General features: G+C 38.4%; 1 protein-coding gene across 1 annotated transcript in view; it reads left to right on the top strand.

Annotated features, from left to right (window-relative positions):
• Positions 1 to 19,307, top strand: part of DBX2 (developing brain homeobox 2) — a 36,016-nt gene extending 16,709 nt beyond the window's left edge. Inside the window, exons 3-4 of the mRNA XM_027035949.2 lie at positions 10,980 to 11,167; positions 16,962 to 19,307. Coding sequence (XP_026891750.1) covers positions 10,980 to 11,167; positions 16,962 to 17,291 — 518 coding nt within the window. The 3' untranslated portion in view covers positions 17,292 to 19,307. The remainder of the gene's footprint in view (positions 1 to 10,979; positions 11,168 to 16,961) is intronic.
• Positions 19,308 to 25,707: the final 6,400 nt, after the last annotated feature.

Here is a 25,707-nt window from a genome sequence, read left to right as displayed (position 1 = left end):
ATGGAAAAGGCTTGGGCAAGGGTCAGTTGCCCTTTTGTATGGTCATAAAGCAAGGCTCTGTGTGTCCATCTTTTCTCCTGTCTCACATTCCAAGTGAATTTCTGGACACCATTTAAAGCACTTGACTGAAAAATAAAGCAGTGAATGAAACTGACTTTTATAGACTCATTCTAGCTCATCTTCCCATATAACCCTGTCCACCTGAAAAGGGATTTAGTGGATGAGCTGAGTGTATACAGGACTTGCTGAATACATAGGGCCCATTATCAACTCTGGGATCGTTTATTAACCAGGACTGATACACCACTATTTTGGAAGTGACCTATTAATTGTCCATTTAACTAGAATGTATTGATTCAAATAGAAAAATAGAAACCATGACTAAACCTTTTACTCGCTCCTTCAAGGTGGTCTCCTGTGAGGGCAATTGAAAACTGTTGTGCAAATTAAGGAGACATTTGTCACCATATATTAGAGTAGCAGGGAGAGGCTGCTGGAGTAGAGACATAAGTCCCAAATCTCTGCTACTATAGCATTGTGGCGTCTCTGAGATTAAATCTTTGGTGTTGCATTCCTGGGGTAGAGATTAAAAGAGATCCCACACCTAGTTTCCGTTACTTCCCTTTGATATCATACTGGACTTCTATTTTAAAGACTCTCTGGCAATGTAGCGTAATGGACAAAAAACCCTATGTAGGGGCACCTGGGTGGCTCAGCTGGTTACGCATCCGACTTTGGCTCAGGTCATGATCTAACGAGTTTGAGCCCCACATCGGGCTCACTGCTGTCAGCGTGGAAGCCTGCTTCAGATCCTCTGTCCCTCTCTCTCCTCTCTCTCTCTGTCTGCCCCCTCCCCTCAAAAAATAAATACGAAAAAAAACCCCACGTAACAGGTGGACATTCATGTATGTGTGCGTGTATATGTTTAGTCATTTCATAGCAATGTTTTGGTGAAAATCTCTAAGCCCTGTAAATTACTTTACACTTTACACTAATGCCCAGGCCAGTTTGATAAATAGAGCACATAAAAGTAATTCTAAAGACATTTCCTAGAGAATGTCATCATACTCTCAATTGCTTGAAAAATTACTTTAAGCGAGACTCATTTTCCTCCATCTGCCTCTCAGTTCTTTCCACTTTATGCCTTTGGCGTAACTGTTATATATTGTGGCATCTATCCCTAGAGGCCTATTAAGTCCTATGTTTATCTTTTTTATTTAATAAAACATATAAGGGGTAAATCAGCACAGCTCAGATCAAGCATAGAGAATGCTGTACTTGGTTTGTCTCCATTTCTGAGGTTGGCATTTTAAAAACACTTTAGAGATGCCACAAGTGTTTTTAATAAACTTTGGTGTCTCATTAGTTATAAATCTGAAATGACTTTTTTATTTTTTTGTTTATAATGTTCATCGTATTAGCAGCAAATAATAATGAAATGGTGGATTTAGGCTGTCAATAAAGAATTTTACATAAATAACCATGATACCAAAGAACGTTAATAAGGCTTACATCTGCACAGTAATCTTTTTTTATTTAAGGCATTTACTAGATTTTCTTTTTTTTCTTCTTTTTTTAATAATAAGAACAGTTTTTATGCCCAAGCATTTACATTTTTTTTCCATTGCACAGACGGAGGAAAATGAACTGTCCAAGTAATCTTGTATTAAATTTCAACCAAAATGTGCTGACATGTGTGGACAGCCAAAATCAAGGTTTATACTAAACATTTTAATAAGAAATGAAATCGGTGGCCCTCACAAAATTGACTTCACTCTTTCTAAAGTGTAGGATCGGATCAACAGGTTCCGAACAAGCGAGTAAAATATCATTTTGACTCTTGTAACATGATTCACTTGTATAAAATTGATTTCGCTTTTCTTGTTAACCTTTTAGATTTATGATTGATTTGTTGTTGCAATGTGGAAACAATCATTCATCCAGTGCCCTTCTCACATATAATAAATAGTTTAATAGGCTATTTAAGCACAACCCTTACAGTGGGGAAACATTAAAAGGCAGTGGTAAAAGTTCTCCCCTCCCCCAAAGCAGTGGAAGGAAAATCTTTGATATTACATCCATAAGGTTCTTTTCAAAATCACACATTTCTCAGCTAAAATGAAATGGAAACTTGTGGAGGGAAAAAAAACACCTGAAAAAGTGCGGGAGTCTTAATTAGGTAGAATGGCTAATTGAATTAATCAGATAATTATTTCATTTTGTCTTTGAGTACTCAACTTGCATGTGATCGTTCAACAATTCTATGCATTAAAAGTTTAAATTTAGAGTAGTAGGATGAAAATACAAGCAGGAAAATATTCTGGGACAAACTGCTCTGCCTCTTCCTTGGGATATGAACTTCTATTCTACATCTTAAGATCATTTTGCTATTTCCTCTTCTTTGTGAAACTTAAAAGAACATAATATACTGTCCAAATTCAAATTTAGGATTTTGTTGACTACAGAAGGGAAGGGCCATTACTTTTATTATTGTGAACGTAGGTTGGTCTTGAGCGTCACTGTCAAAGATGGGCGATGCTCTGATTAGTATTCTTGCCACCTGACCTGCCTGTGTTCTCTTTCACTGTTCTCAGCTGGAGTCTGGGTGCCCTGAGAAAAGCAACAAGACCTATAGCAGTCCTTCTGTGAGGATTTATTGTTAGCACTCTCAGATCTTCAAAGGGATGCAGCATTTTGTGCTAATAAAGAAAGAAGCATGATTATTTTGTTGAAAACCTAAGCAGTTTTATGCAGTAAGTTGAGTATAGGTTTTGACTTCTCAATAGTGAAGGGAGGGGTGTTCCAGAGATAAATGACAGTCGGTCAACCAGGAAGAATGTTTAAAGGAGTTGGAGACTCAAAGACAATAGATTTTCCAAGTTGATGGCTCTATTCAACGGTTCTACAGAGGCAGTGAAAGTATTTGAGTAACTTTCCAGGAAAGGAGTTCCCTTTCTCCCCAAATGTTCATAAGTAGTGGAGGCTGGGGGATGGGGAGCTGAGCTACTTAGAGATATAGGGTGCTTGTTCCTGATCTTGTCTGCAGCCCTTGTCTGACCATAGTGGGACCTCTAACAGGGCAGCTAATAAAGTCCTGATTTGAGATTCCCCAGAAGAAGAGCACAAGTACAGAATAAAGAGAATTGGCTGAATAGAACAAAGAAGGGAAGGGTTATACTCTTGGCTCAGTATGTGTCTACAGAATGATATGGGGCAGTTGGATTATGTGTTTAGAAGTAGAATGCCCAGAACAAGGGAGATAAATAGTTCTACTAAACTCTAATGGTCAGACAGCCTATTAGAACCTGTTTAGTTCTAGAGCCCCACTTTAGAAGGCACAGTGAGCAAATAAAAACCAGGTCAGGAAGCAGTCAGCAACTAAAATTGCAAAGGATCTATATGTCTGGTCATGAATTTTCTAAAGTCATTGAGTATTTTTTTGGCCTGGAGAAGAGAATAAGGAGAACATGAGAGTTATTGTCAAATTAGATATACCATATTCAGTATAGATGTAAAGGATAGAATTGGGACCAATGAGTGGAGTTTAATGGAAATTGAATTTGGGCTTAATATAAGGGAAAGATTTTTACTAAATCAAATGAATATGATAATGAAGTGTTATAATACAGCATTTCCAAGTACTAGATTATATAGAGATTGGAAGGTAGACTTCTAGTTTAAATAAGGCGAGCCATGGAAGGCACTATCTTCTTTTTCCAAGCCTCAAATCCACAAGAATTACATAAAACACACACACACACACACACACACACACACACACACACACTACATCCCCACATGTGAAAATATGAAGGGTTCCATTAGTTATCTAATGCTCTGTTTCTCTGTCACCCTCCTTCCTTTCCTCCACGAACGTGTCATTTACACACAGCACACCTCCAGTTGGAGTGCCCTTCACCAGGCCCATGTCACACAGTGATTTTCTGGGGAATGGTCCTTGGGGCCATTTTAGGATCCAGGGAATCACACCTTTGAAACTTTCTATCCTAGGTCACTCTGCCGCTTTAATCTGACTCTTCTCACCTCCTTACCTCTTTGCCTACTCATAACTTTGACAATCTTTGGTATAATTTTAAAGAATATTGATTGGTCTCACTGACTTCAAGTGCACAGCCTAACTTTCTGGCACCTTAGTTTTTTTCCTGTGGAAAATTAGGATGGTAATACCTCCCTCTGGGGATTGTTGTAAAGATGACATGACATGCTGTATGTACTGAGCACATAACAGTAGTACCTGTTGAGCCCCATATATATGGAAGCCACATTTTAAATAGTGATATTCACAAATTGGTAGAGTCTGTAGCACATTGAATTGGTGGCCCTGGCTTTTAAAGCCTCTTTTCTATGTGTCTTAAACTCTATATCTGCTTATTTTTATTTTTATATTATATTATATTATATTATATTATATTATATTATTTATTTATTTATTTATTTATTTATTTATTTATTTATTTTATCGTCACCTGGAAGTTTCCATACAAGTCAGACATTTGTCATGAGTTTAGACATAGTTCTACTAGGTGTTTGTTGCTTATAACAGTTTAGTAGTTTCTGAAAGAATTTTCAGTCACCAACAAGTTCTTAAAGTCTGTATGTTTGTTTTGCAGGCAGAGACTTGAGCACATATTCATAGGCTTAGAAGGAATGGAGGTGGTGTAGGTTCCATGGTGTGGTTTATGGTTAGATCCAGAGAGAGCCCATAAAAGACTGTGGGGAGACATGGAAAGGAGCATCAACGGTATAAGTAGCATCTTATCATAAATACTCTTTTAGTAGGAACCTAAGGCATATCACCTAATGAAAACCAGCAGGATTTGTGTATTGAGAGGAGTGCTAAGAGAAACCAGGTAGCTAGCAAAGAAAGGAAGAATGTCATAGTCTTTATCGTTGCTGTATTTTTTTGCTTGTTCATTAGTTGTATCATATTCACTGTAGGTCTGTAGGGTGCCAGGTCCAGGAGTTAACCCTTTGACCTTCATAACCACTCCAGATTTCTCAGAGATTGAGTCTGGTTTGGGTCCATGACTTCCAAAATGTTAGTATTTACCACATTGGAGAGAATAATTTATTTGTAGATTTTCTCAATGGGAATCTTCTTTGTCTTTACTTGAAAATAGTTCTATAGGAAAACCTATGAGTTTCTAATAAAAGTTTTAGGGATATTGAAATGTGTTACCCCATTGTTTTATTTAAACTTGTAGACCTTGGTGAAGAAGGGGCTAAAGGGGGAGAATCATTGTCCTTACTTATAAAATCTCTGCTTAGAAAAAAATGTATGTAGATTTTTAAAAATTAGGCTTGTAGGTCCATAAATTTGCTGTGCATTTCCCCATAGATATGAAAAGTTTTATTAGCTCAGAAAATACAGGCCTTTCTACAGTGCTGAGTAGCAGCACTTTAGGTGCTCCTTGAAAGGCTTTCCTCTAGGGTAAGTTACAGCATAAACTTCTTTCAGGCAAAACCTTCCCCCTGCCCCCACCAGGGCCCTAATATACCTATCTGGCTATCGCCTGTGTTTCTGCCATTCATACCCCACAATCTGGAGATACCAAGCTGTGTGAGATTCCAGATCCACCGTGTTTTGCCATGTCCTCCTCTCACTTGTGAGTCTGCAAATGCTAGTCCCTCTGCTCTGCCTGCCTTTGTCTAGGCTGCCAGCAAGAGGAATTGCTATTCTTCTAGCTGTTCCTCTCTCTCAGGACTTACTCTGTTAGCTTCCAAGTCTTAGTGGCTTCTCATCTGGCTCTTAAATACTTTCTCTGCTGTGGTCTGTGGTTATTTATCCCACTGTGTTGTGGCTGTCTGTATATTTCTTGGACCTCTCCTTATCAACTGTGAGCACCTGAAGGATGGATTGATCTTCACTTATCAACTGTGAGCACCTGAAGGATGGATTGGATTCATCTTCACTTGTCACTCAGTGACATCTCAATCACTCCACCAGATTATTCCCAAAAAGGTTGCTATAGTGTTTGCTTGTTTTCCTTAGAAAATAGGACCACACTTAAAATGCAGAATAGATATGAATTATTTGTCCATAACTGTACAGTACCCTATTTTAGTATTTATTTTTGCTTTTTCAGTCTTTTTTTCCCCTGCATTTTAATCTAGTTGTAAGCATAGTATGGATCTTATCGTACACATTAAAGCAGATTTTCTTTGCTGCTGCTTGATCTTCATAGTTCTTTAAATAATTTCACCAAGTGGATATAGTATAATATACATATACATTTCTTTACCTTTGCATATTTAGTTTTTCCCCCAATTTTTAATACATATAGCTATTATAATGATAGATTATATACATTAACAAATTAAAAATGCCAGAATCAAAAAATCAAGTGATAGGGCATGCTAAATTTGAGGACACAGTTATTAGGCTGTATGGGAGATACCATGTAGTCAGGCTCACAGACAGGCCCAGGACAGGGGTCAGAAGCCTATAGTCACAGACAGGAACTCTGGCTTTTATAAGTGTTTCCTCCCTTCCATTTTGACATGTTGTAACATCTGAGTAAAGAAACAGTGTGGGCCAGAGGAAGGAGCCAAGAATTTTGATTCACAAGGTCCTCTTCATCTATACAGAGGATGTCTGTGGTGCCTCAGTCAGTTAAGCATCTGACTTGATTTCAGTTCAGGTCATGGTTTGTGAGTTCAAGCCCTGCATTGGGCTGTGTGCTGACAGCACAGAGCCTGCTTGGGATTCTCTGTCTCCCTCTCTCTGTGCTCCCCCCCGACCCTCCCCCCCAAATAAATAAACTTTAAGAAAAAGAATCAAATGAAATCTAACAAATGGAAGTGGGTAGATTTGTGGGATCCTTACTGTGGGCTAGGCACTGAAATTTTCTTGTATTATGTCATCAAATCCTTAGAGCAACCCTGTAAGATAAGCTGAAAGAAGCTGAGTGACTTGCTTTAAGTCATACAGGTAAGTGCAGTGATCTATAAGCCCAGTTCTTCTGTATCTCATATTTCAAAGTCCTTTGTGCTGGAGAGACATCATCCCAACAGTTGAGTCCCTGTGGCAGGAGGGCCAATTCCATAGTCTCTATACCAAGAAAAATTCAGAGAAGAGCATTTAGAAAAAGAACATATTGAGTTGTATTTTTTTTTATTGACCAAGAGTTCATAAAGCTACTTAAATCTTTGATAAAGAAATAGTGAATGCAGTTGTCAAAACATGACTTCAAGATATGGCCTTGGCATGTGACAGGCAAAAGAAAGAAATGATGCTCTAGATGGAAAACTAACCAGATCTCATGATAGAATGGATGGATAGAGCATCAGTAAAAGCAGACCTTTGCAAAGAATTAGGCTGGATTACATCCCAGAAGCTATGGCATTTCTAAGAAGATGCAAGTGTAACAGAGCTGGAAGGAAAGAGGGAGAGGCCAGTGGTCCTTCTAGCAATGTGAGGAGGAACCAGAATGAGATATAAACCAGGGCTGAGAGACACATTGGGAGATGATCTGCAATCTTTTAGCCAATAGGAAAGGAAGTATCATATTGCAGAAGGAGATTTGACAAGATTTATTCATTTGTTGACACTTGTTTCCTAAAATATAAGTCACATTGTGTTAGAATATATTGTGTAGGGTTGGGAGCCTTTGTTTTGAAATGAGTTGTTTTGGGTTTGAAACCCTAGCCATGTGCCCTTGGACAAAGTTTTTTAAACTATCTGATCTTCATTTTATTCATCTGTAAAATGGGGAAAATAATAGTATGTAATGTTGATGGCATCGGTTGGGAGGATTAAATGAATTAATGTGTGTCTGTGGCTTAACACAGAGTAAATATAATGGTACAGAGTACTGTGTGTTTATCATTATCATGTCACACCCTGATTAAACATCTCCTCTTGATTTTCACTACTGTTGGATAATGTCCCAGACTCTTATAATCCTCTATGATCTGGCCCCATTCCACTCTAATCTCTATGTCAAAGGTCCAAATGTCTTCAAGAGCCTGGTAAGCTGGGTGAGGCTGTGACAGACTGGGGGCCACATGTTCCATCAAGAGGGGGCACCTGCTGCGTTCTCTGGTAGCTCTTTACTTTCTGGGAAGGTGAGCCTAGTGTGGTTCCCTTTGAAGAGATGTCAGAAACCTGGACTTCACATGAAATCTCCTAGTTGTGAAATGTGGACAGCTCAATCAGAATTCTAAGACCAGCAAAGCCCATCTGCAGGCTGGATAAGGGTGCCAGCTTGCACCTGCTGCTTCATGCCTTTCCCCAGCCTTGAAGACTGTTTACTTTTCCTCAGATAAACTTTATTCCTTCGTGCCTTAATGCTTTTTAGAAAAATGTTGAGTGTAGTTGACACACAAGGTTATATTAGTTTCAGGTGTACAACACAGTGATTCAACAAGTTTATACATTATGCTGTGTTTGCCACAAGTATAGCTACCATCTGTCCCGATACATTACTATTACAATATCATTGACTATATTCCTTGTGCTGTGCCTTTTATTTTCATAATTTACTCATTCCATAACTGGAAGCCTGTATTACCTACTCCCCTTAACTCATTTTGCCCAGCCCTTCACCCCTCTCCCCTCTGGCAACCATCAGTTTGTTCTCTGTATTTATAGGTGTGCCTTAGTGCTTTTAGACTTGCAGTCACTCTGCTTAGGTTGGCCTTGGTTCTTTCTCTCTTGAACTGGATTGTTCTTTTAGACTTGGCTCAACCTGCTTTCTCTGAACTAATTACTTCCTCCTTTGTGATACCAGAGAATTTCATAGAGCATTCTATTCTAGGGCTTAAGGCATTCATTTTCTTTTTTATTTAGATGTAATTTTGGGGGCTCCTGGGTGGCTCAGTCTGTGGAGCATCTGACTTTGGCTCAGGTCATGATCTCACGGCTCATGAGTTCGAGCCCTGCATCAGGCTGTGTGCTGACAGCTCAGAGTCTGGAGCCTGCTTCAGATTCTGTTTCTCCCTCTCTCTCTCTGTCCCTTCCCCAATCACACTCTGTCTCTCTCTCTTTCAGAAATAAACAAATATTTAAAAAAAATTTTAAAGAAATAATTATTAAGCAGCAGAATGCATACCAGCTATAGCCATAAACTGGAGTCCCTGCTCCCCTGGTGCTTATATTCTGCTGTGGTGTTCATGTGTTAGTCCTCCCATGAGAAGGTGAGCTCCTTAAGGGCAGGGACCATGTGCTGTGTCTGGTTTCCTCAAATAAGCTCAGTTAGTCTGATACCAGGTATCAGTGTCCTTTTGCTGTGGTAACAAATTTCTGCAAATCTCCTGTCTTAAAACAATAGAAGCTTATTATCTTATATTTATGGGGTTCAGTAGCCTTAAATGGGTCTCACTGGACTAAAATCAAGTGTCAGCAGGGCTGTGTTCCTTCTGGAGGCTCTTGGGGAGAATTTGTTTCTTGCCTTTCCCTGTTTCTAGTGGCCGTCTACATTTCTTGGTTTGTGGCCACTTCCTTCATCTTCAAAGCAAGAGTGTAGCATCAGAGAGAGTAAATCTCTGACTGTGACTTCCTTGTTTTTCTCCTTCTTCCACTCGTAAGGACCCTTGTGATCACATTAGGCCCACCTGGATACCCTAGAATACCCCAGGATGTCTTCTAATCTCAAGGTCAGTTGATTAGCAACTGATACTACACTTGGAACCTTACTTTTCCCTTGTAATGTAATATGACATATTTACAGGTTCTAGGGAACATACATAGTATGTAATCTTTGGGAAGGCCATTGTTCTGCCTATCACAGCTGGAAAGCCAAATGAATGAATAAATGGTGAATGATGAAGGAAACTCTCAGAGGGTGGGAACCAGTTGTGCAAAAGGCAGAAAAAGTAGTAAATATCTCTGACCTGAAGGAGTTGATGATCACTTGGATTGGGGAGTGGTGGTGATTGGGGGTCTTCCAAACTTCCTTTCTCAGATTGAACATCTCTGACTCCTGTAAGCTTTCCTTGACATCCCAAATTAAGATCAGACCCTTGCTTTGTGCTCCCAAGGCACCCTCCTTAGGAATACATCCTCACATTTGTGATGCTAGTTGAGTAAATGCCTTCCAGGGGCACCTGGGTGGCTCATTCGGTTGAGCATCCATCTCTTGTTTCAGCTCAGGTCATGATCTCAGGGTCATGAAATCGAACCCTGCATTGGGCCATGCTAGGCCCTCCCGGTGGAACCTGATGAAGAATTTCTCTCCCTCTACTGCTTGCGTGCGCTCTCTCTGGAAAAAAAAAAAAAAAGGAAGAAAAGAACAATACTGAAAATTCAAAAGCTATTTATTTTATTGCAAAATAAGTAGTATTAAAAAGTTAAAAATAAAATAAATAAAAATAAATGCCTTCCACTAAATCTTACAGGTAATGCATATAATAAAATATATTTATCTTGTTTCTCAATGTGTAGCATTGAGCAGACGGCCTGGCATATGGTAAGTGTTCAAACTTTGTTGAGAGAGAAAACAGATGAATAAATAAATGAAGAAGTAGAGAAAACTTTAAAAATTTTTAATGTTTGTTTTTGAGAGAGAGAGAGAGAGAATGAGTGGGGGGGGGGGCGGCACAGAGAGAGAGGGAAACAGAATCTGAAGCAGGCTCTAGGCTCTGAGCTGTCAGCACAGAGCCCAATGCGGGACTCAAACTCATGAACCATGAGATCATGACCTGAGTTGAAGTCAGACACTTAACCAACTGAGCCACTCAGGCACCCCATGGGACCATGGACTTTCTAACGTGGCACCCAAATTGGGAGGGCGAGCAGATGTACTTTTATCTCATTGGGGAGTGAAGGGCATTTATCAGATTCTCAATGGAGTCCATGACCAAAAACATGGAAGAAGCACTGCTCAAAGTGTGCAGAGTTCAGAGATAAGAGTGTTTGGCCATAGTACAGAGAAGGAAGATGCTGTCCTGGGAAAGGCAGACTGACTTCTCCTTACTAATAAAGCTAACCAGGTTTTGTATATGTTTTCCCCCTCTAGGAGAAGAGAATGTACTGTCCCTCCTGACCCAGGACTCGAACTCCAAAGCTCGGCGGGGTATTTTAAGAAGAGCTGTTTTTTCTGAGGATCAGAGAAAGGCTCTGGAGAAAATGTTTCAGAAGCAGAAATATATCAGCAAAACAGACCGAAAGAAACTTGCCATCAGCTTGGGACTAAAGGAATCACAGGTACTAATGAGCAGGAAGATGTCCATGCTCCTGATTTCTGAAGGAATACAATGAAACCCATGCGTTTGGCAAATATCTGTTGTACTAGGTATGGTGCTGGGCCCTAAAGTGCTATTGAAATGATTTTCGCAATTTTTTAGTGGGTGGAAATACATATCACAATTCCTATTTGGAAATAGGTCCATTTGCTGAGAGGTCTAGGTTTTTGCATGCTTAAATCTTCCTAAATGAAGAGAAACACTAAGGATGTGGCATTTGTATCATTAATTGTTTGCTCTGGTTTCAGAGTAGACTACGTAATGTTCTACAAAAGCAGGAGCCGATTTCCCTTTTTCTTCATTTCCAATCCCAAATCCATTCCCAAATGTGTGACTCATAAATATCTCTAACTAGATCTCATTACTCTGCATTTTGGGCTTATGTCAAGCGCAGTAAAGTAGTTTCATAGTTGCAACACTTACAAGCCTTTCTTGTACATTAAGCCACTAGTATTGGACTATTTAATCATTTTATAATCACCATGTGAAATAAGCACTGTAATCATTCTCATTTTCTAGATGAGAAAATGTAGAGAAGTGAACACAGATAGGTCTGATGTCATGTAGTGGAGCTGCTTGGGAATTGGGCTCTCACTCCAGGTTACCTGACTCTGGAGTTGTGTTCTCCTCCACCTGGTGCTATCCTGTATGATTGTGCCGCATGTTCACTGCACAAGGCACTTGACTAAGAGGGATGGCAGCAGTTGAAATGTAGCAGGTAGTCCATCTGCCAAGCTGGCTTTTGTGATGCAAGGCTACAATCCACCTGGATTTTTTGAATTAGCTTCAAGGCACTGAAGTTGTTAGCACAGTCTCTGTGTTAACCACTGTGCTCACCTGTTCTTCCCTCGGTACAAATGACCTGGTTTCTAACTTTGGATTTTATTAAACCAGTTATTTTTGGATGAAACTCTCCTTAACCTTTCTTTCTTTCTTTCTCTTTAACTGCTTCCTTTCCCTAGGGAAGTGATCTGTCCCTACCCCCACGCCCAACTGCTTCTAGTTGTAGGAAGCATTACGTGGTGTGGTAGAGTGTAATTGGCCTGGATCCGCCAGTCTGTGCTTTACTCATCGTGTGATACTAATGAGTCCCTAACCTTAATTGACTGCTCTGTGCCTCAGTTTCTCACTTCAAAAACAGGGACAAATGTAGGAATTCTATGTCACTGAGCCATTCTGTGTATGTGATAGATAAATCAGCTGCGTGCAAGACACTGTGCGAAGTGGGCAGCAAGGAGTGTTGATAAGGACTGATTGAGATACACTCTTCACACTCAGGAATTTATATAAGCAGCTGGAAAAATGAAGCAGAAGGTCATGAACAGTTAGATAATAACAGATAATATTGTCTCCTATGTTATGAGGTAATAACATAGGAGACATCACCTGGAAGGTTAGATATACTGCCAAATAAAGGAGCTAGGTCAGTGGTCCTCAAAGTTACGTATCTGTCTGGAGCCTTATGTTAATCTCCATGTCTGGGGAGGACAGCCATATGACTGGTCCCTATACCCCTGGGGAGTCTAGCGATGGAACTCTCTCATCCTTAGAGGAATCGTTGGGCCTGACTAAGGAGGCACAGAAGCTCAGTAGGACCCACCTGCGTCTCACTGATATGGATAAAAGTCTCCAGAGTTAGAGGGGAGAAACTACAGGTTGGGGAGGTTGAGTCAGAACTTGAAGTAAGTGTTAAAACAGGAAACGTGGCTAGGTTTGATCTCACAGTGCTCTGAGACCATGTGAACATCTTTGATAGTACATGTCATCTTTTTTTTTTTAATTTTTTAATGCTTATCTATTTTTGAGAGAGAGAGAGAGAGAGAGGGAGAGTGCGAGCACTAGCGGGGAGGGGCAGAGAGAAAGAGGGAGACAGAGAATTAAAAGCAGGCTCTGCGCTATCTGTGCAAAGCCCAGTGTGGGATTTGCACATTGAGAACCATGAGATCCTGACCTGAGCCAAAGTTGAGTCGGTTGGACGCCCAACTGACTGAGCCACCCAGGCACCCCAGTACATATCATCTTCTTAAGAACAGACTATTGGAAAGGGGATGCAGCAGGCATATCAGAGAATATTTATGAGGGGATGACCATAATCTGTCCATTCCAAGAAAACAAACTGTTTTCCTTGTTTGTATGTTATCGTCTAGTTCTCATTCACAGGTGTATAGTGTTACATAGTTGATTGTATAGTTTTTAAAATTCAAGTGCCTGAGGAGTGAATACTTTTTATGTCACTGAATTTGGTGAACATCTCAGAAGTAATTTCACATTTTCTTCTTTGCATATACATCTAATTACACAATTAACACATGGCATTTCAAACAAAGGGGAAATTGGTAAAGTTAAAAATGAAAACTCATCTCCTCCCTTTTCAACCCAACTCCTTCATTTACTACTGTCATTTATAAATGGCTCTTGTTTGAATTTCTTTGATGAACCATGTATTATCTTTATCTTTAAAATAAATGAACGCAAACCCACCATGATTACCATGTGTCCTTACATTTGATGTCATTTATCCTCACAGGGACCCTATGAGGAATCTACTTTGATTTTATAATAGGGACCTAGAATTGAGACCCAGAATTGTGTGTGCATGTGTATGTGTTTCTCCTTAACTGCTTCCTTTCCCTAGGAAATATATATATTTATATGTATATCAAGATATATCAAGATAAATATATCAAGATAAAATAAAGATAAAGATATCTTTATCAAGATAAATATATATATTTATATATATATCAAGATATATTTATATATATATATCAAGATATATCAAGATATGTAGGAAATAATCCCATTTATATATATATAAATATATAAAAATATATATAATATAAATAAATATATTTTATATAAATAATATTATATAATAAAATAAATAAATAGTAAATAAATAAATTACATAAAAATATTTTATTATAAATAATATATATATAAATAAAATATAGAAATATATTTATAAATATAAATATATAAATATAAATAAATAAATATATATAAATATGTAAGTTAAAAAATATATATATAAATGGGATTATTCCCTACATATATCTTGATTTTCTGAAGGAGAGGACAAATAATCTGTGTTACCACCACCCAGATCAAGCAGTAGAACCCTGTCACCAGGCCAGTAGTCCCTTGCAGATTCCCTCCCGGTTACTGTTTCCTTTTCTGAGACTACCCACTATCATGGCTTCTAACAACATAGATTAGTTTTGCCTATTTGGGGGTAGTTTATATAAACAGAATCATTCGGTACAAATTCTATGGTATATGGCTTCTTTTCCTTAATATTATGTTTGTGAGATTCATTCACATGTTTGCAAGCAGTAGTAGCTCATCGGTACTCATGGCTGTGTAGTATTCCATCACACGGTTTACCACAGTTTATCCATCCTCATCGTGGGTGTTTGGATTGCTCCCACTTTTTAGCTATTATCTGTATTATTTGTAGCAGTTATTGTAGCTGTTATCAAAATAGTTGGAATATTATAGTTAGTGACATTTTCTTGTTACAGCCGTTGCAGACTCTCCAAGTTGGTGGTTTCTTCCATTGTGGTAAAATATACATAACATAAAATTTACCATTTTAACCTTTTTTGAGGGTACAGTTTAGTGGCATCAGGTACTTAGTTCACGTTGTTGCACAGTCATGACTACCTTCAGTCTCCAGAACTTTTTTCATCTTGTAAAACTGAAACTCTGTATCCATTATGCAGTGACTCCCCATTTCTCCCTCACTCTAGCCCCTAGCAACCACCACTTTCTGTCCCTATGATTTGACTGTTCTAGGTACTTTCAAATGAATCATTTGTATTTGTCCTTTTGTGATTGGTTGATTTCACTTAGCATATCTTCAGGGTTTCCATGTTATAGCACGTGTCAAAATTTCCTTACCTTTTAAAGCTGAATAATATTCCATTGTATGGATATACCACATTTGTTTATGCATTCACCCATCAGTGGACATTTTGGTTGCTTCTGCCTTTTGGCTATTATGAATAATGCATGAACATGGATCACAAATATCTCTTTGAGTCTCTGGTTTTAATTCTTTAAAGTAGTTTGTGGCTTTTTCATGTTTGTGGTATCTTTATTTACACAGAAATTTCTCATTTTTATATTGTCAGCTCTATTTTTTTTCTTTTGTGGCCTTAATGTTTTATGTCATGCTTAAAAAAAAAATTCATCTCTCCATGACTGTGATGATATCTTCTAGTTTTTTCTGAAACTTTTATACTTTTGTTTTTGTGTTTAGCTGTTTAATCCATTTGGAAATTGTTTTTGTATTTGTTGAGAGGTAGAACTTTTCATTTATGATTTTCCCCAAATATGTACCTTTGTTTCAATACTGTTGATTGTGAAGGAACTTTTTTGATTTTTTTTTTCCACTGAGATATCACCCAGAAACAACTCTTGATATGCAGAAAAGCGACGGGAAAAAGAAAATAATGAATGTGGCACCAGTGGGCACAAATAAATGTCTTAGTGAAAGCCCACTAGAAATACTTGGCAGGCTTTCTAGGAGTAAATGCTCACCACAAATAATAAATGAGTTCATGAATAGAACCAAATGCTCTGGTATGTACACATTAGTACTGTTTTCTTATGAAAAGCCTTAACCACAGGATTGTAACTGAGATGGCAGTCTTTTGGACTCACTTGCCTGGGGTCAGGTTCTTTGTAGCCATTTTGAAATTGCCAGTCAGGTTGAAAGAATGAAGAAATTGTTTTCCCAATCTGAAAAGACCATCTCAATTTTTTCCTTCATTGGGATAAATACTTGGTAATACTTCAATGATTTTTTTTTTATGTAGAATTTTCTAGTTTTTGTTTTAAAAATAGAAATCCACTAAATTGTTCATGTAAAGATGCAGTGTAATGCTCAGGAAAATAATGTGATTGGATTTTGAGATGTCAGGAAACCTGTTGTGAAGTTTTCTGACCAGGCACAGTTGACTATGTAGCAGATAAAGACAGAAGTTAGTAGTAAAGACAGACTCCGGTAGGGTGAGGTGGAATATGGCTCAAATTAGAAACCACTATCATAAGTACAACAATTGGTTGCTGTTTATTGAGCCTAATTCTTCAAGTTTGATAAATCCTTAGAGTAATCAAACTTGGAAACTGTATAAAGCCTGGAATTGATCAAAACATTATAAAATGTATTCTTAATTTAGTTTTCTAGAAGTTCCTGATGAAATGTAAATGTTATAAGAGCCTGGGCGCTGGAGTAGCACAGTCATGGATTCTGTTCTAAGTGCTTCCATTTTACTAGCTCTATGACTTTGAACTGGTTTATCACTCTGCACCCCAGTTTTTATACGTGTGAAATGAGGACTTCTTGCATTCACTGTGATGATTAAGTTATGTATTCGGCGTAACATGCATGCCTTGACACCTGGCACAAAATAAACATTATTACTAGTCAATGGCATTTCCTTTTTATAAATAAATTAGCATTGCCTAAATGATGTTTTAAACTATTGAGAGTTAAATCAGACGTCATACTTGTAGGATGTAACCAATTTATCACAGTCGTTTTGTTTCATAAGTGTGTGGATATTATGCTGAAGTAATTTCTCAGATATTTTTGAAGGAGCCCAGTGAAAAGTGATAAGGACTTTGCTAGGCTGGCTGTCATAATAAGGTATTTCATAGAAGGTATACTGGGAGAAATTATAGTTTAAAATACTGAAGTGAAGTAACATGGAATAAGTGATCGTTTTGTCCAATTATTTTGTCAATAGGTGAAAATTTGGTTTCAGAACAGAAGAATGAAATGGCGGAATTCCAAAGAGAAAGAAGTGCTTTCCAACAGGTGTATCCAAGAAGTAGGCCTTCAAGAGGATCCCCTCTCGCGGTCTGCTCTGGGGTTCCCTTCTCCATGTCCTTCGCTCTGGGAAGTCTCCCAACAGCACTCAAGTCCAAGATGGAGGGAGAATTCGCCAGAACCTTCAGAAAGACTGATCCAGGAGAGTTCAGGCGCACGGCCCCCAGAAGCAAATTCACTTCAGGGTGCCTTGTATTTGTGTTCTGAAGAAGCTGGAGACAAGGGTGTGCTTACTGGGGCTGTCTGAATGGAAGCCTTCCTCCTTGTTAATTTGAAAAGGACGCCTAACTAATAATATTTTGACTCTAAAGCCAGCTAGCTTGTGCCTCATCAGTGCCTAAAACATAATATCTTTGGAGTGATGCACGAACTAATGCTTTAGGAAGTCCTCTCCAGTGTTCTCTTATTTGGCTCCCAGACTCAGGCTTAATTTTTAATTTGTAAGTGGAATAGAATCTCCCAGAGAGTACAATGGAACTGAAAAGAATTGAGAGTTATATAGTTGGGCTCAGTCCCTACTCTGAGTGCGTGTATATACGTGCGTGTTTCTATGTGTGTATATATATAAATATTCATGGAAATGCATCAGTAGGAGCTAGTTCCTCTTTAAATATTGCATCGAGCAAATTCATTTCCTTTTATTTGAGGAAAAACCAACTGTTGACTGAATGCGATTAATTTCTTGAAAATAATGTAAAATTTGGATTTTAGCCCAAATTTTCATATCACAGGAACATGTTTTTAAAAATTCTCTATTTTCTGGTTTCTTTTAGAATTTAGCTATCGAATTTTAACAATTCAGCTCAGCTGTCCTAATCGAATAAGCCACTGTTAGATACATACACCGCAAGCATATACTTAAAATTAACGCAACAAGCAAACTATAAGAATTTCTGAATGATACTGTTAGTACCCTTAATTTTCCAAGTCTCTGGCCTTTATTAGGACATCAGTGAGTTACCCATTTAACTAACAGTTATCTTTTGATCTCTTCTCTGTAAGGATGGGCTTTAGTTAAGGTTTGCAAAACAAAATGCCTTTAAGGGCCTATGAGTGAATAAAGGGCATGGCCTACCTAAAAATATTTGAGTTTAAGAATTTAAAAAATACTGTGTTGGGCACATGAAACATCCATGCCAAGCAGTTTTTGACCTCTGGCCAAGATTTAAGGAAGTGTCACAGTTCTTAAAATGTTCCCAACTGAACTTCAAAACACAATACTGATGGATTCTAGAGTGGATTTCTGTTTGCACTTCTAGTTATAGACTCAATTTTCCACTTAGGTGGTATACACCACATTTTTAGGTTATTTTTGTGTATTAACAGACACCACACAGATGTTTTATGTGTTTTGAGTATCCTGAAATAGTAGTATTATAAAATTGCGTTTCTGGTAACGATTTGCTTAGTTAATCTGGAAATTTTTATTCTAGGTCCAAGAAAGAATTATGTTTCACTTTGAAGGAAATGAGGCAGAAAAAGGAAATGATGTGGTTTTGAACTTGGTTATTATTAATCTGTGGACAAGAAACATTATTAGAAGTTCATGATGTGGAATTTTGTTAGTGAGAAATCTGTGTAAAGAAAGTGGCTTCTAATTTGCTTACATTCCTAGTTATAGACTTTGAGGCTTTCGGGCTTAAAGAAGGTAATGTCTTAGAAGACAACAGTTTCAGTCAGCATCAAGAAATTATTTTGTGTGAACGTAATTTGAATTGGGGTATGCTAGCCTGTGTCTTTATCTCTAGATGTTTTACTTAAAAGTCCTCTCAGAAGAAGCTTGTCTCAGTGTCTCTGTGGGAAGTAGGAGCAGGGATCTGCTGACAACAATTTAAAACTTAAAACTCGTCTTTAAATGATTTATAGTATTGTTTCTTTCCTTTGTATAATGTTAACCTCGTTTACATATATTGGGTCCTTTTTTTATGCTCTAGAGAGTGTGCTAAGCCTATTAAGGTGGATTAATTCATGACAGTCCTCATGACAATAGTCCTAGGAAGTAGGCACTGTTACTGCCAACATTCCTGTTGCCCAGACGAGGAAGAAGGGACAGGACGAAGGCAGTGTGGTTAGGGTGATGGCCCTAGGTCATGAGGTTAATGAATAGAGTTTGGACCCTGGCCATCAGGTTTCAAATCTTGAAATCTTACCAACCATATGGGGGTGCATACCACTGTAGAATGTATTCACAAGTTTATGGGATGCATTGTAAGACATACGTTTTGGGGATTACAGTAAGATTTATTAAAGAAATTCAGAAGCATTTTGTACTTTATGATCTCTTACTTGGGGAATGGTTTTCTTTCTGGTATTCTCTTCTCTGTTAACTTTGAAGTTTGAGGAAAGTAAAGAATTGCAGAAACCTTCAACTATCAAGCCTCTATAGACAATAGTCCCATAGGAGTGTTTAAGTGAAATGAAAAAAAATTTTTTTTTCTTATCATTCATGGCTAAAAATTATGAAGTGCTTACCTATGGTTAATGGTTCTGGAGGATAATTTGAAGATCAAATGAGAGCAATCTGCTTCATGGCCATCTTATGACCCAGGTGTTAGATGTGGGTTGATTGGTGCTTAGATGATCTTCCCCCAGGGTTTCACCCCAAGCTCTGAGGCTCAGCAGAGGCTCCTCTCTGCAAGGTTGGCCTGATATTCAAATATACAGATAAATATTTTAATTGGTTTCTAGCATCAAGGCTTAGGAAAAGTATACTTTAGATGACTATATTAGGGATACTTAGAAAACACACACAAACATACACACATGGTCCACATACATATATGCCTCTTACTTTGCCTTTACTTACCTGAATTACTGGACAGAACCACTGAGCTTGATATTCTAATTGCAAGTATCTCCCTTTCTCTCTCTTTTATTCTAAAGTTTATTTATTTATTTTGGGAGAGAGAAAGAGAGCATGAGTGGGAGAGGGGCAGAGAGAGAGAGGGAGAGAGAGAGAATCCCAAGCAGGCTTTAAGCTGTCAGCATGGAGCCTGATGCAGCGCTTGATCCCATGAACTATGAGATCATGACTTGAGCCAAAATCAAGAGTCCAATGCTCAACGGAGCCACACAGGTGCCCCTCCCTTCTCTCTTAATTTCTTCTCTGTCAACTCTCCCTCTACCTACTCCACCTCCCTCCACTTAAAATACTTATATGTGTATTTTCCTCTGTTCTCTAGATGCAGACTCCTTTTCTCCTTGTGATCACATATTAGTATATTTGTTGTCTGCTTTCCAGACAAATACTGCTCTCATAAGAACCAGAGACAGAGAAGCCTGGAGGCAAAGGTATCTTAAAATTTTTAGAAGAAATTGTAAAATGGATTTTAGGCAGATGAGAAGAAAAGGTGGCGAGCATCATCCTCTAGCTTTTATGAAGATAAATATTTTATAAACCTGAATATCAAGGATTGGAAGTATATAAGCAGGTTAGGAATGGTCACTGGATCTGGTGACAGTGAAGGCCGTGATAATTGATGTAGAAAAGGCAATTCTATTTCCTTAGTACTGATGTGGGTTCAGTGGGGAACCCAATTGTTTAGTCCAGTGGTTCTCAAACTTTAAAAATCCATATGTATGAACATGCCATACCTTCCAACAAGTTTTGGGCATGTGCTCAGATTTGGACATATACCTCATATATTCAGCATCCATACCTCCCACTCCCCGCCCCCCCCACCCTGAGAATCATTATACATGCTTTTCACTTTTTTTATTTTTTTTTTAATGTTTGTTTATTTTTGAGAAATAGTACAAGCAGGGGAGGGGCAGAGAGAGAGAGAGAGACAGAATCCAAAGCAGGCTCCAGGCTCTGAGTTGTCTGAACACAGAGTCCAATGTGAGGCTCAAATTCACGAACTGTGAAATCATGACCTGAGCCAAAGTCGAATGCTTCACTGACTGAGCCACCCAAGTGCCTCTCACTTTTCAAATATAGTCATAATTGGGGTGTCTGGTGGCTCAGTGAAACATCTGACTCTTGAATTCAGCTCAGGTCATGATCCCAGGGACGTGGGATCAAGCCGTGCATCGGGCCCCCACACTGAGCATGTAGCCTGCTTGGGATTCTCTCTCTGCCCCTCCCCCCACCCACTCACATGCACACTCTCAAACAAAGTTATTATCAAATATAAAGTCATAATTAAATATGCTTGTTCAAGCCACCCATGTCTTTTCTGGTCCCTTTCATTCCACATTCTGATGCATTTTTTTTAAAGCTGCATACTCCCCAACATGTTCATGACCTATCCCTCATGACGAGTGACTTCATCAACCTCTGTTGGCATTTAATACAGCAGAGTTGGGGTGCCTGGGTGGCTCCGTCGGTTGAGCATCCGACTTCGGCTCAGGTCATGCATGATCTCCCAGTTTGTGAGTTCAAGCTCTGCGTCTGGCTCTGTGCTGACAGTTCAGAGCCTGGAGCCTGCTTCAGATTCTGTGTCTCCCTCTCTCTGCTCCTCCCCCACCCATGCTCTGTCTCTCTCTCTCAAGAATAAACATTAAAAAAATTAAAAATACAGCAGAGTTTATTCCATTGTGTTCATAAACTTGTTAGACACTGCCTCTGCATTTTCTTTCTGAATTTCAACACTTACTGGGTACTCTTTGTGAGGCACTGTCCTAGGCTTTATGTAAACAAATGTGAGGGAGAGAATATGGTCCCTGCCCGCAAGAAATGTAGACTTAGTCTTTCCAAATAATATTTTGATGTATTCCATGCTGTTGGTACCTGGGTCCAATAAATTTGGACCAAAAAATAATCTTAACATCCTTCAAAACCTTATCTCTCCATTTGCAGTTGGGCGAGTGAAGTTTATGAAGTTCTCCACTATTCAGAAAAATACAAACTACTTGGCATTGTTGGTATTCCACACTGTCTCTCCTCCATTTAGGCCACACTGGTCCCAAGAGGAGTCAGAGTCCAAGGGAAGAATTCATTATTCTTTTGTTCATAGTGCAACCTACTCTCTACTTTTGTCTTTCTACCTTCTCAAATAAACTTGTACCCATGGCGGGTAAGAACAGTGAAGGAAAAGCAAATAACAGAAGTGAGGGGAAGTCAGGATGATGAGTATTCTTAATACATAAGAAAATTTTGCAGAATTTACATCTTTTACAAACCATCTCTGGAATAAGCAACTACTTTAAGAATGTAGCACTAGCCCCATGAAGATGGTTCATAGTTTCCAGCTATTAGTTGTGTTCTGTTACTTTCTTATTTTTGGTTGTAAGAGTTATATATGCTCATTATGAAGAAACACACTGGAAAATACAGCTAACAAAAATTCATGTGTAATTCCACCATTTTGACATGGCCAATTTAGCTCTTTTGTGAAAAATTTTCACTTTGAATGTATGTGCATATAAAGGTGTGTGTGTGACTAAATTTGAATCAGTATATATCCAGTTTATCCTGCTTTTTTTTTAACTCAACTTTTAACAGAGAACATTTTCCCATGCCATTAAAAATGTTGAAACTATTTATTATGCCTGCATAATTTTCCATTGTTAACCCCTTCACTTCTTGAGGTGGACCAGGGGATGGGGCCAGCAGATGGCAGGTCATGGAAAGAATGATCATGGGGCTCCTGTACCAAATGGAGAATCTCTTCCAAAAAGCCACCATGAAGTTTATGAAAACATATTCCATCCAAAGTCCAAGGGAGTGTACACACTTGGATTTCAGTACATTGCCAGCAGCAAACATATTAATGCAGGGCAATATTCTACCTCTCTTACTAATTGTGATTTATTACAGTCACATTGATATATCAGTTTAGCTTTTTCAAGTATGTTTCATTGTCCACAATGTGTGCAAAATTCAAGCAAGTTGTTGGATGTCTGGCATCTTGTCATTGTTTTGAAGGCTGAGATGATAAGACTGCTTTGCCTAGTTAGTCCAGAATCCCCCAGTTCCTACAACTGTATGGACATTCTCAAAGTTGCTTGAGCAACAGAAATTATAGGGAGAATCTTTTGGGATCAGAACATTCCAAGGTTAAAAGGGAGTCTTCGATGTTACTTAAGCCCAAAGCAGAGCATCAAGTGTTTGATGCTAATCAAAAGCCAAAAAATCAGGAACATAAAATTTGAATAAAATAAAGTGATATAATTAATTCATAAGGTACAGCTAATCCTATTACTATGAATTTCCTTTGTAGTTTCCTAGGGCAGCCATAACAGACTATCACAAACTGTACGGCTTAAGGCAATAGAAATCTATTCTCTCACAGTTGTGGAGGACAAAAGTCCAAAATCAAGATGTCAGTAGAGTAGTGGTCCCTTGGAAGATTTTAGGAAGCTGCCCCTTCCAGCTTCTTTTGGCTCTAGGAGTTCTTTGGCTTGGGCTGTGTGACTCCAACCTCTACCTCTGACTCACATGGCCTTCTCTCCTTTGTGTCTGTGTCACAAATTTCCCACTTTTTTCCCGCTTTTCTCTTATAATGGCCCCTGTCATTGAATTTAGAGCTGACTCCAAGCCTAGAATGGTTATATATCAAGATCCTTAACTTAATTGCATCTGCAAAGACCCTTTCTTCAAATAAGGTCACATTCACAGGTTCCAGGAGTTAGGACATATCTTTTTGAGAACCACTATTCAACCCACTACAACTGTACCCTACAATATTACAGCCAAAGATCTAGAAAAACAAAAATGAAATTTAAACTATCTTGGCTTTCCCTGTAATGGAATTTGACTTACATTGCTTTGACTTAAGGTGTTGTACCAATTATGTGATGCACTACCTGTAAGAGTATTTGGGGAAGGGAAATTTTTGTAGAAGTTTCCTCCATTTTGGATTTCTGTCCACACTGGGACAATTTAAGAATATGCAGCCCTAATTTTTTAAAGCCCTCACATGGATTCCAGATGTTGACCATTTAATCCAAGAAGGTGTTTCCTTCCTTATTATACAAATGTGGTGCACATCAAAAAATTGGCATTGTTTAATTTATGACTCACACGTGAACCATTGTTTTTTGTGATGTCGTTATTTTAAGTGATTCATAAACTAAACAATGCCAATATTTTGGACACATACCATATTTGTATAATGAGGAAACACCTTCTTGTATTAAATGGTCAACATCTGGGATCCATGTGGGAATTTCTTTGAAATTTTAAATAAAGACAAATTAGCATGGCATACATTTTCTCAGAGATGCAGCTAGCTGTAATCAAACGACAAAATGAACTTGGTACTATATTGTGGTTAAGAAAATAGGAATGCTGTTGACAGAAACGTCCAATAATGTTTTTACAGCACTGTTTTGATGATGGGGTAAATGGAGTTGTGGAATGAAACACAATACAGGCAATGTTGAGTCAGGGATCAAAAATCAGCTCAAATGTACTCTCTCAGTAGAATGTAAGTTACCAAAAACTTTCTACAGGGCGATTTGGTAACACAAACAAGTTGTTGAATGGGCATACCCTTTGACTATACAATACCACTTACTGAAATTAATCTTAAGGAAGTAGTCAAAAATGTGCAAACAATCTTATATAGAAAGGTGCTCACCAAAATATATTTGACTTTATTTTTTAAAAAGCAGTTTTAGGTTCACAGCAAAATTAAGTACAGATATACCCCATATGCCCCCTGCCTTCACGTATGCATAGCCTCCCCACTATCAACAGTATGCACCAGAGTGGTACATTTGTACTACTGAAGAACCTACACATCATTGTCACCTAAAATCCATACTTTACATTAGAATTCACTCTTGGTGTCGTACAATCTATGGGGTTTGAAAAATGTATAATGACATGTATCTACCATTATAGTATCATACAGTGTAGTTTCACTGTCCGAAAGTCCTCTCATAATATATTTTTATATTTTTACTTTATAAAAAGGAATTGATTAAATCAATTTTCAGATTTATATAATGAGATCATATGCAGCCATTGAAATTAATATTGTAGAAAAAAATGATGATGTATAAAAATGGCCAGGATTCATTGTTAAAGGGATAAACAGGTTACAAGATAGTATGTTGATAGCCTAATTGTGTGTGTGTGTGTGTGTGTGCGTGTGTGTGTACAGGTTTAGAGATAAGGCTATAGAAACATACATGAACTATAGCTGTCTCTGGGTAGGGGGGTTAAAGATGATCTTTGCTTTCTTTTCCTTGTTCTTCTTTTTCCAAATAATCAAACCTACACCATATTACTTCTAAAATCAGAAGACATACGTCTTGGCGTGGCTGTCTCAGAGACATCTCAAACTCAAATGAGCTCTTCTTTCATCTCAAGTCTTCACCAGCATTTCCTTCTTTCAGTAAATGGCAAAATAGGACAATGAGTTTACACTGTGGGAGTCATCTTGCCTCTTTGCTCCCCACTCCCGTTATATAGAACCAATTGCCAAGGCTTCTTGTCTCTATATTCCCCTAAACATGTCTTCAGTCGGTGCTCCTCTGCCCAGATCTACAGCCGCAGGAGTTCCAGATCACCATTCTCTCTTATTTGCTCTTCTTGTTTCCTGGAAGGCTCTTTGCATTCCTTCTAGCTTCCTTCCAACTCCTACTGCAGGCTGTAAGCACACTAACTTTCAAAATTCAAATCTGGTCATGCCATCCTCCCCTTTAAAATCTTTCTATGGTTCTTCCCCAAGCTAAGACCAAGACCAGCCTTCCTCACCTAGCTTATGGTG

Source organism: Acinonyx jubatus, chromosome B4, assembly GCF_027475565.1.
Source record: "Acinonyx jubatus isolate Ajub_Pintada_27869175 chromosome B4, VMU_Ajub_asm_v1.0, whole genome shotgun sequence".
Classification (NCBI taxonomy): Eukaryota; Metazoa; Chordata; class Mammalia; order Carnivora; family Felidae; genus Acinonyx; species Acinonyx jubatus.
Note: the sequence above shows the minus strand (reverse complement) of the source record. Positions and strands in the feature narration are given on the sequence as shown.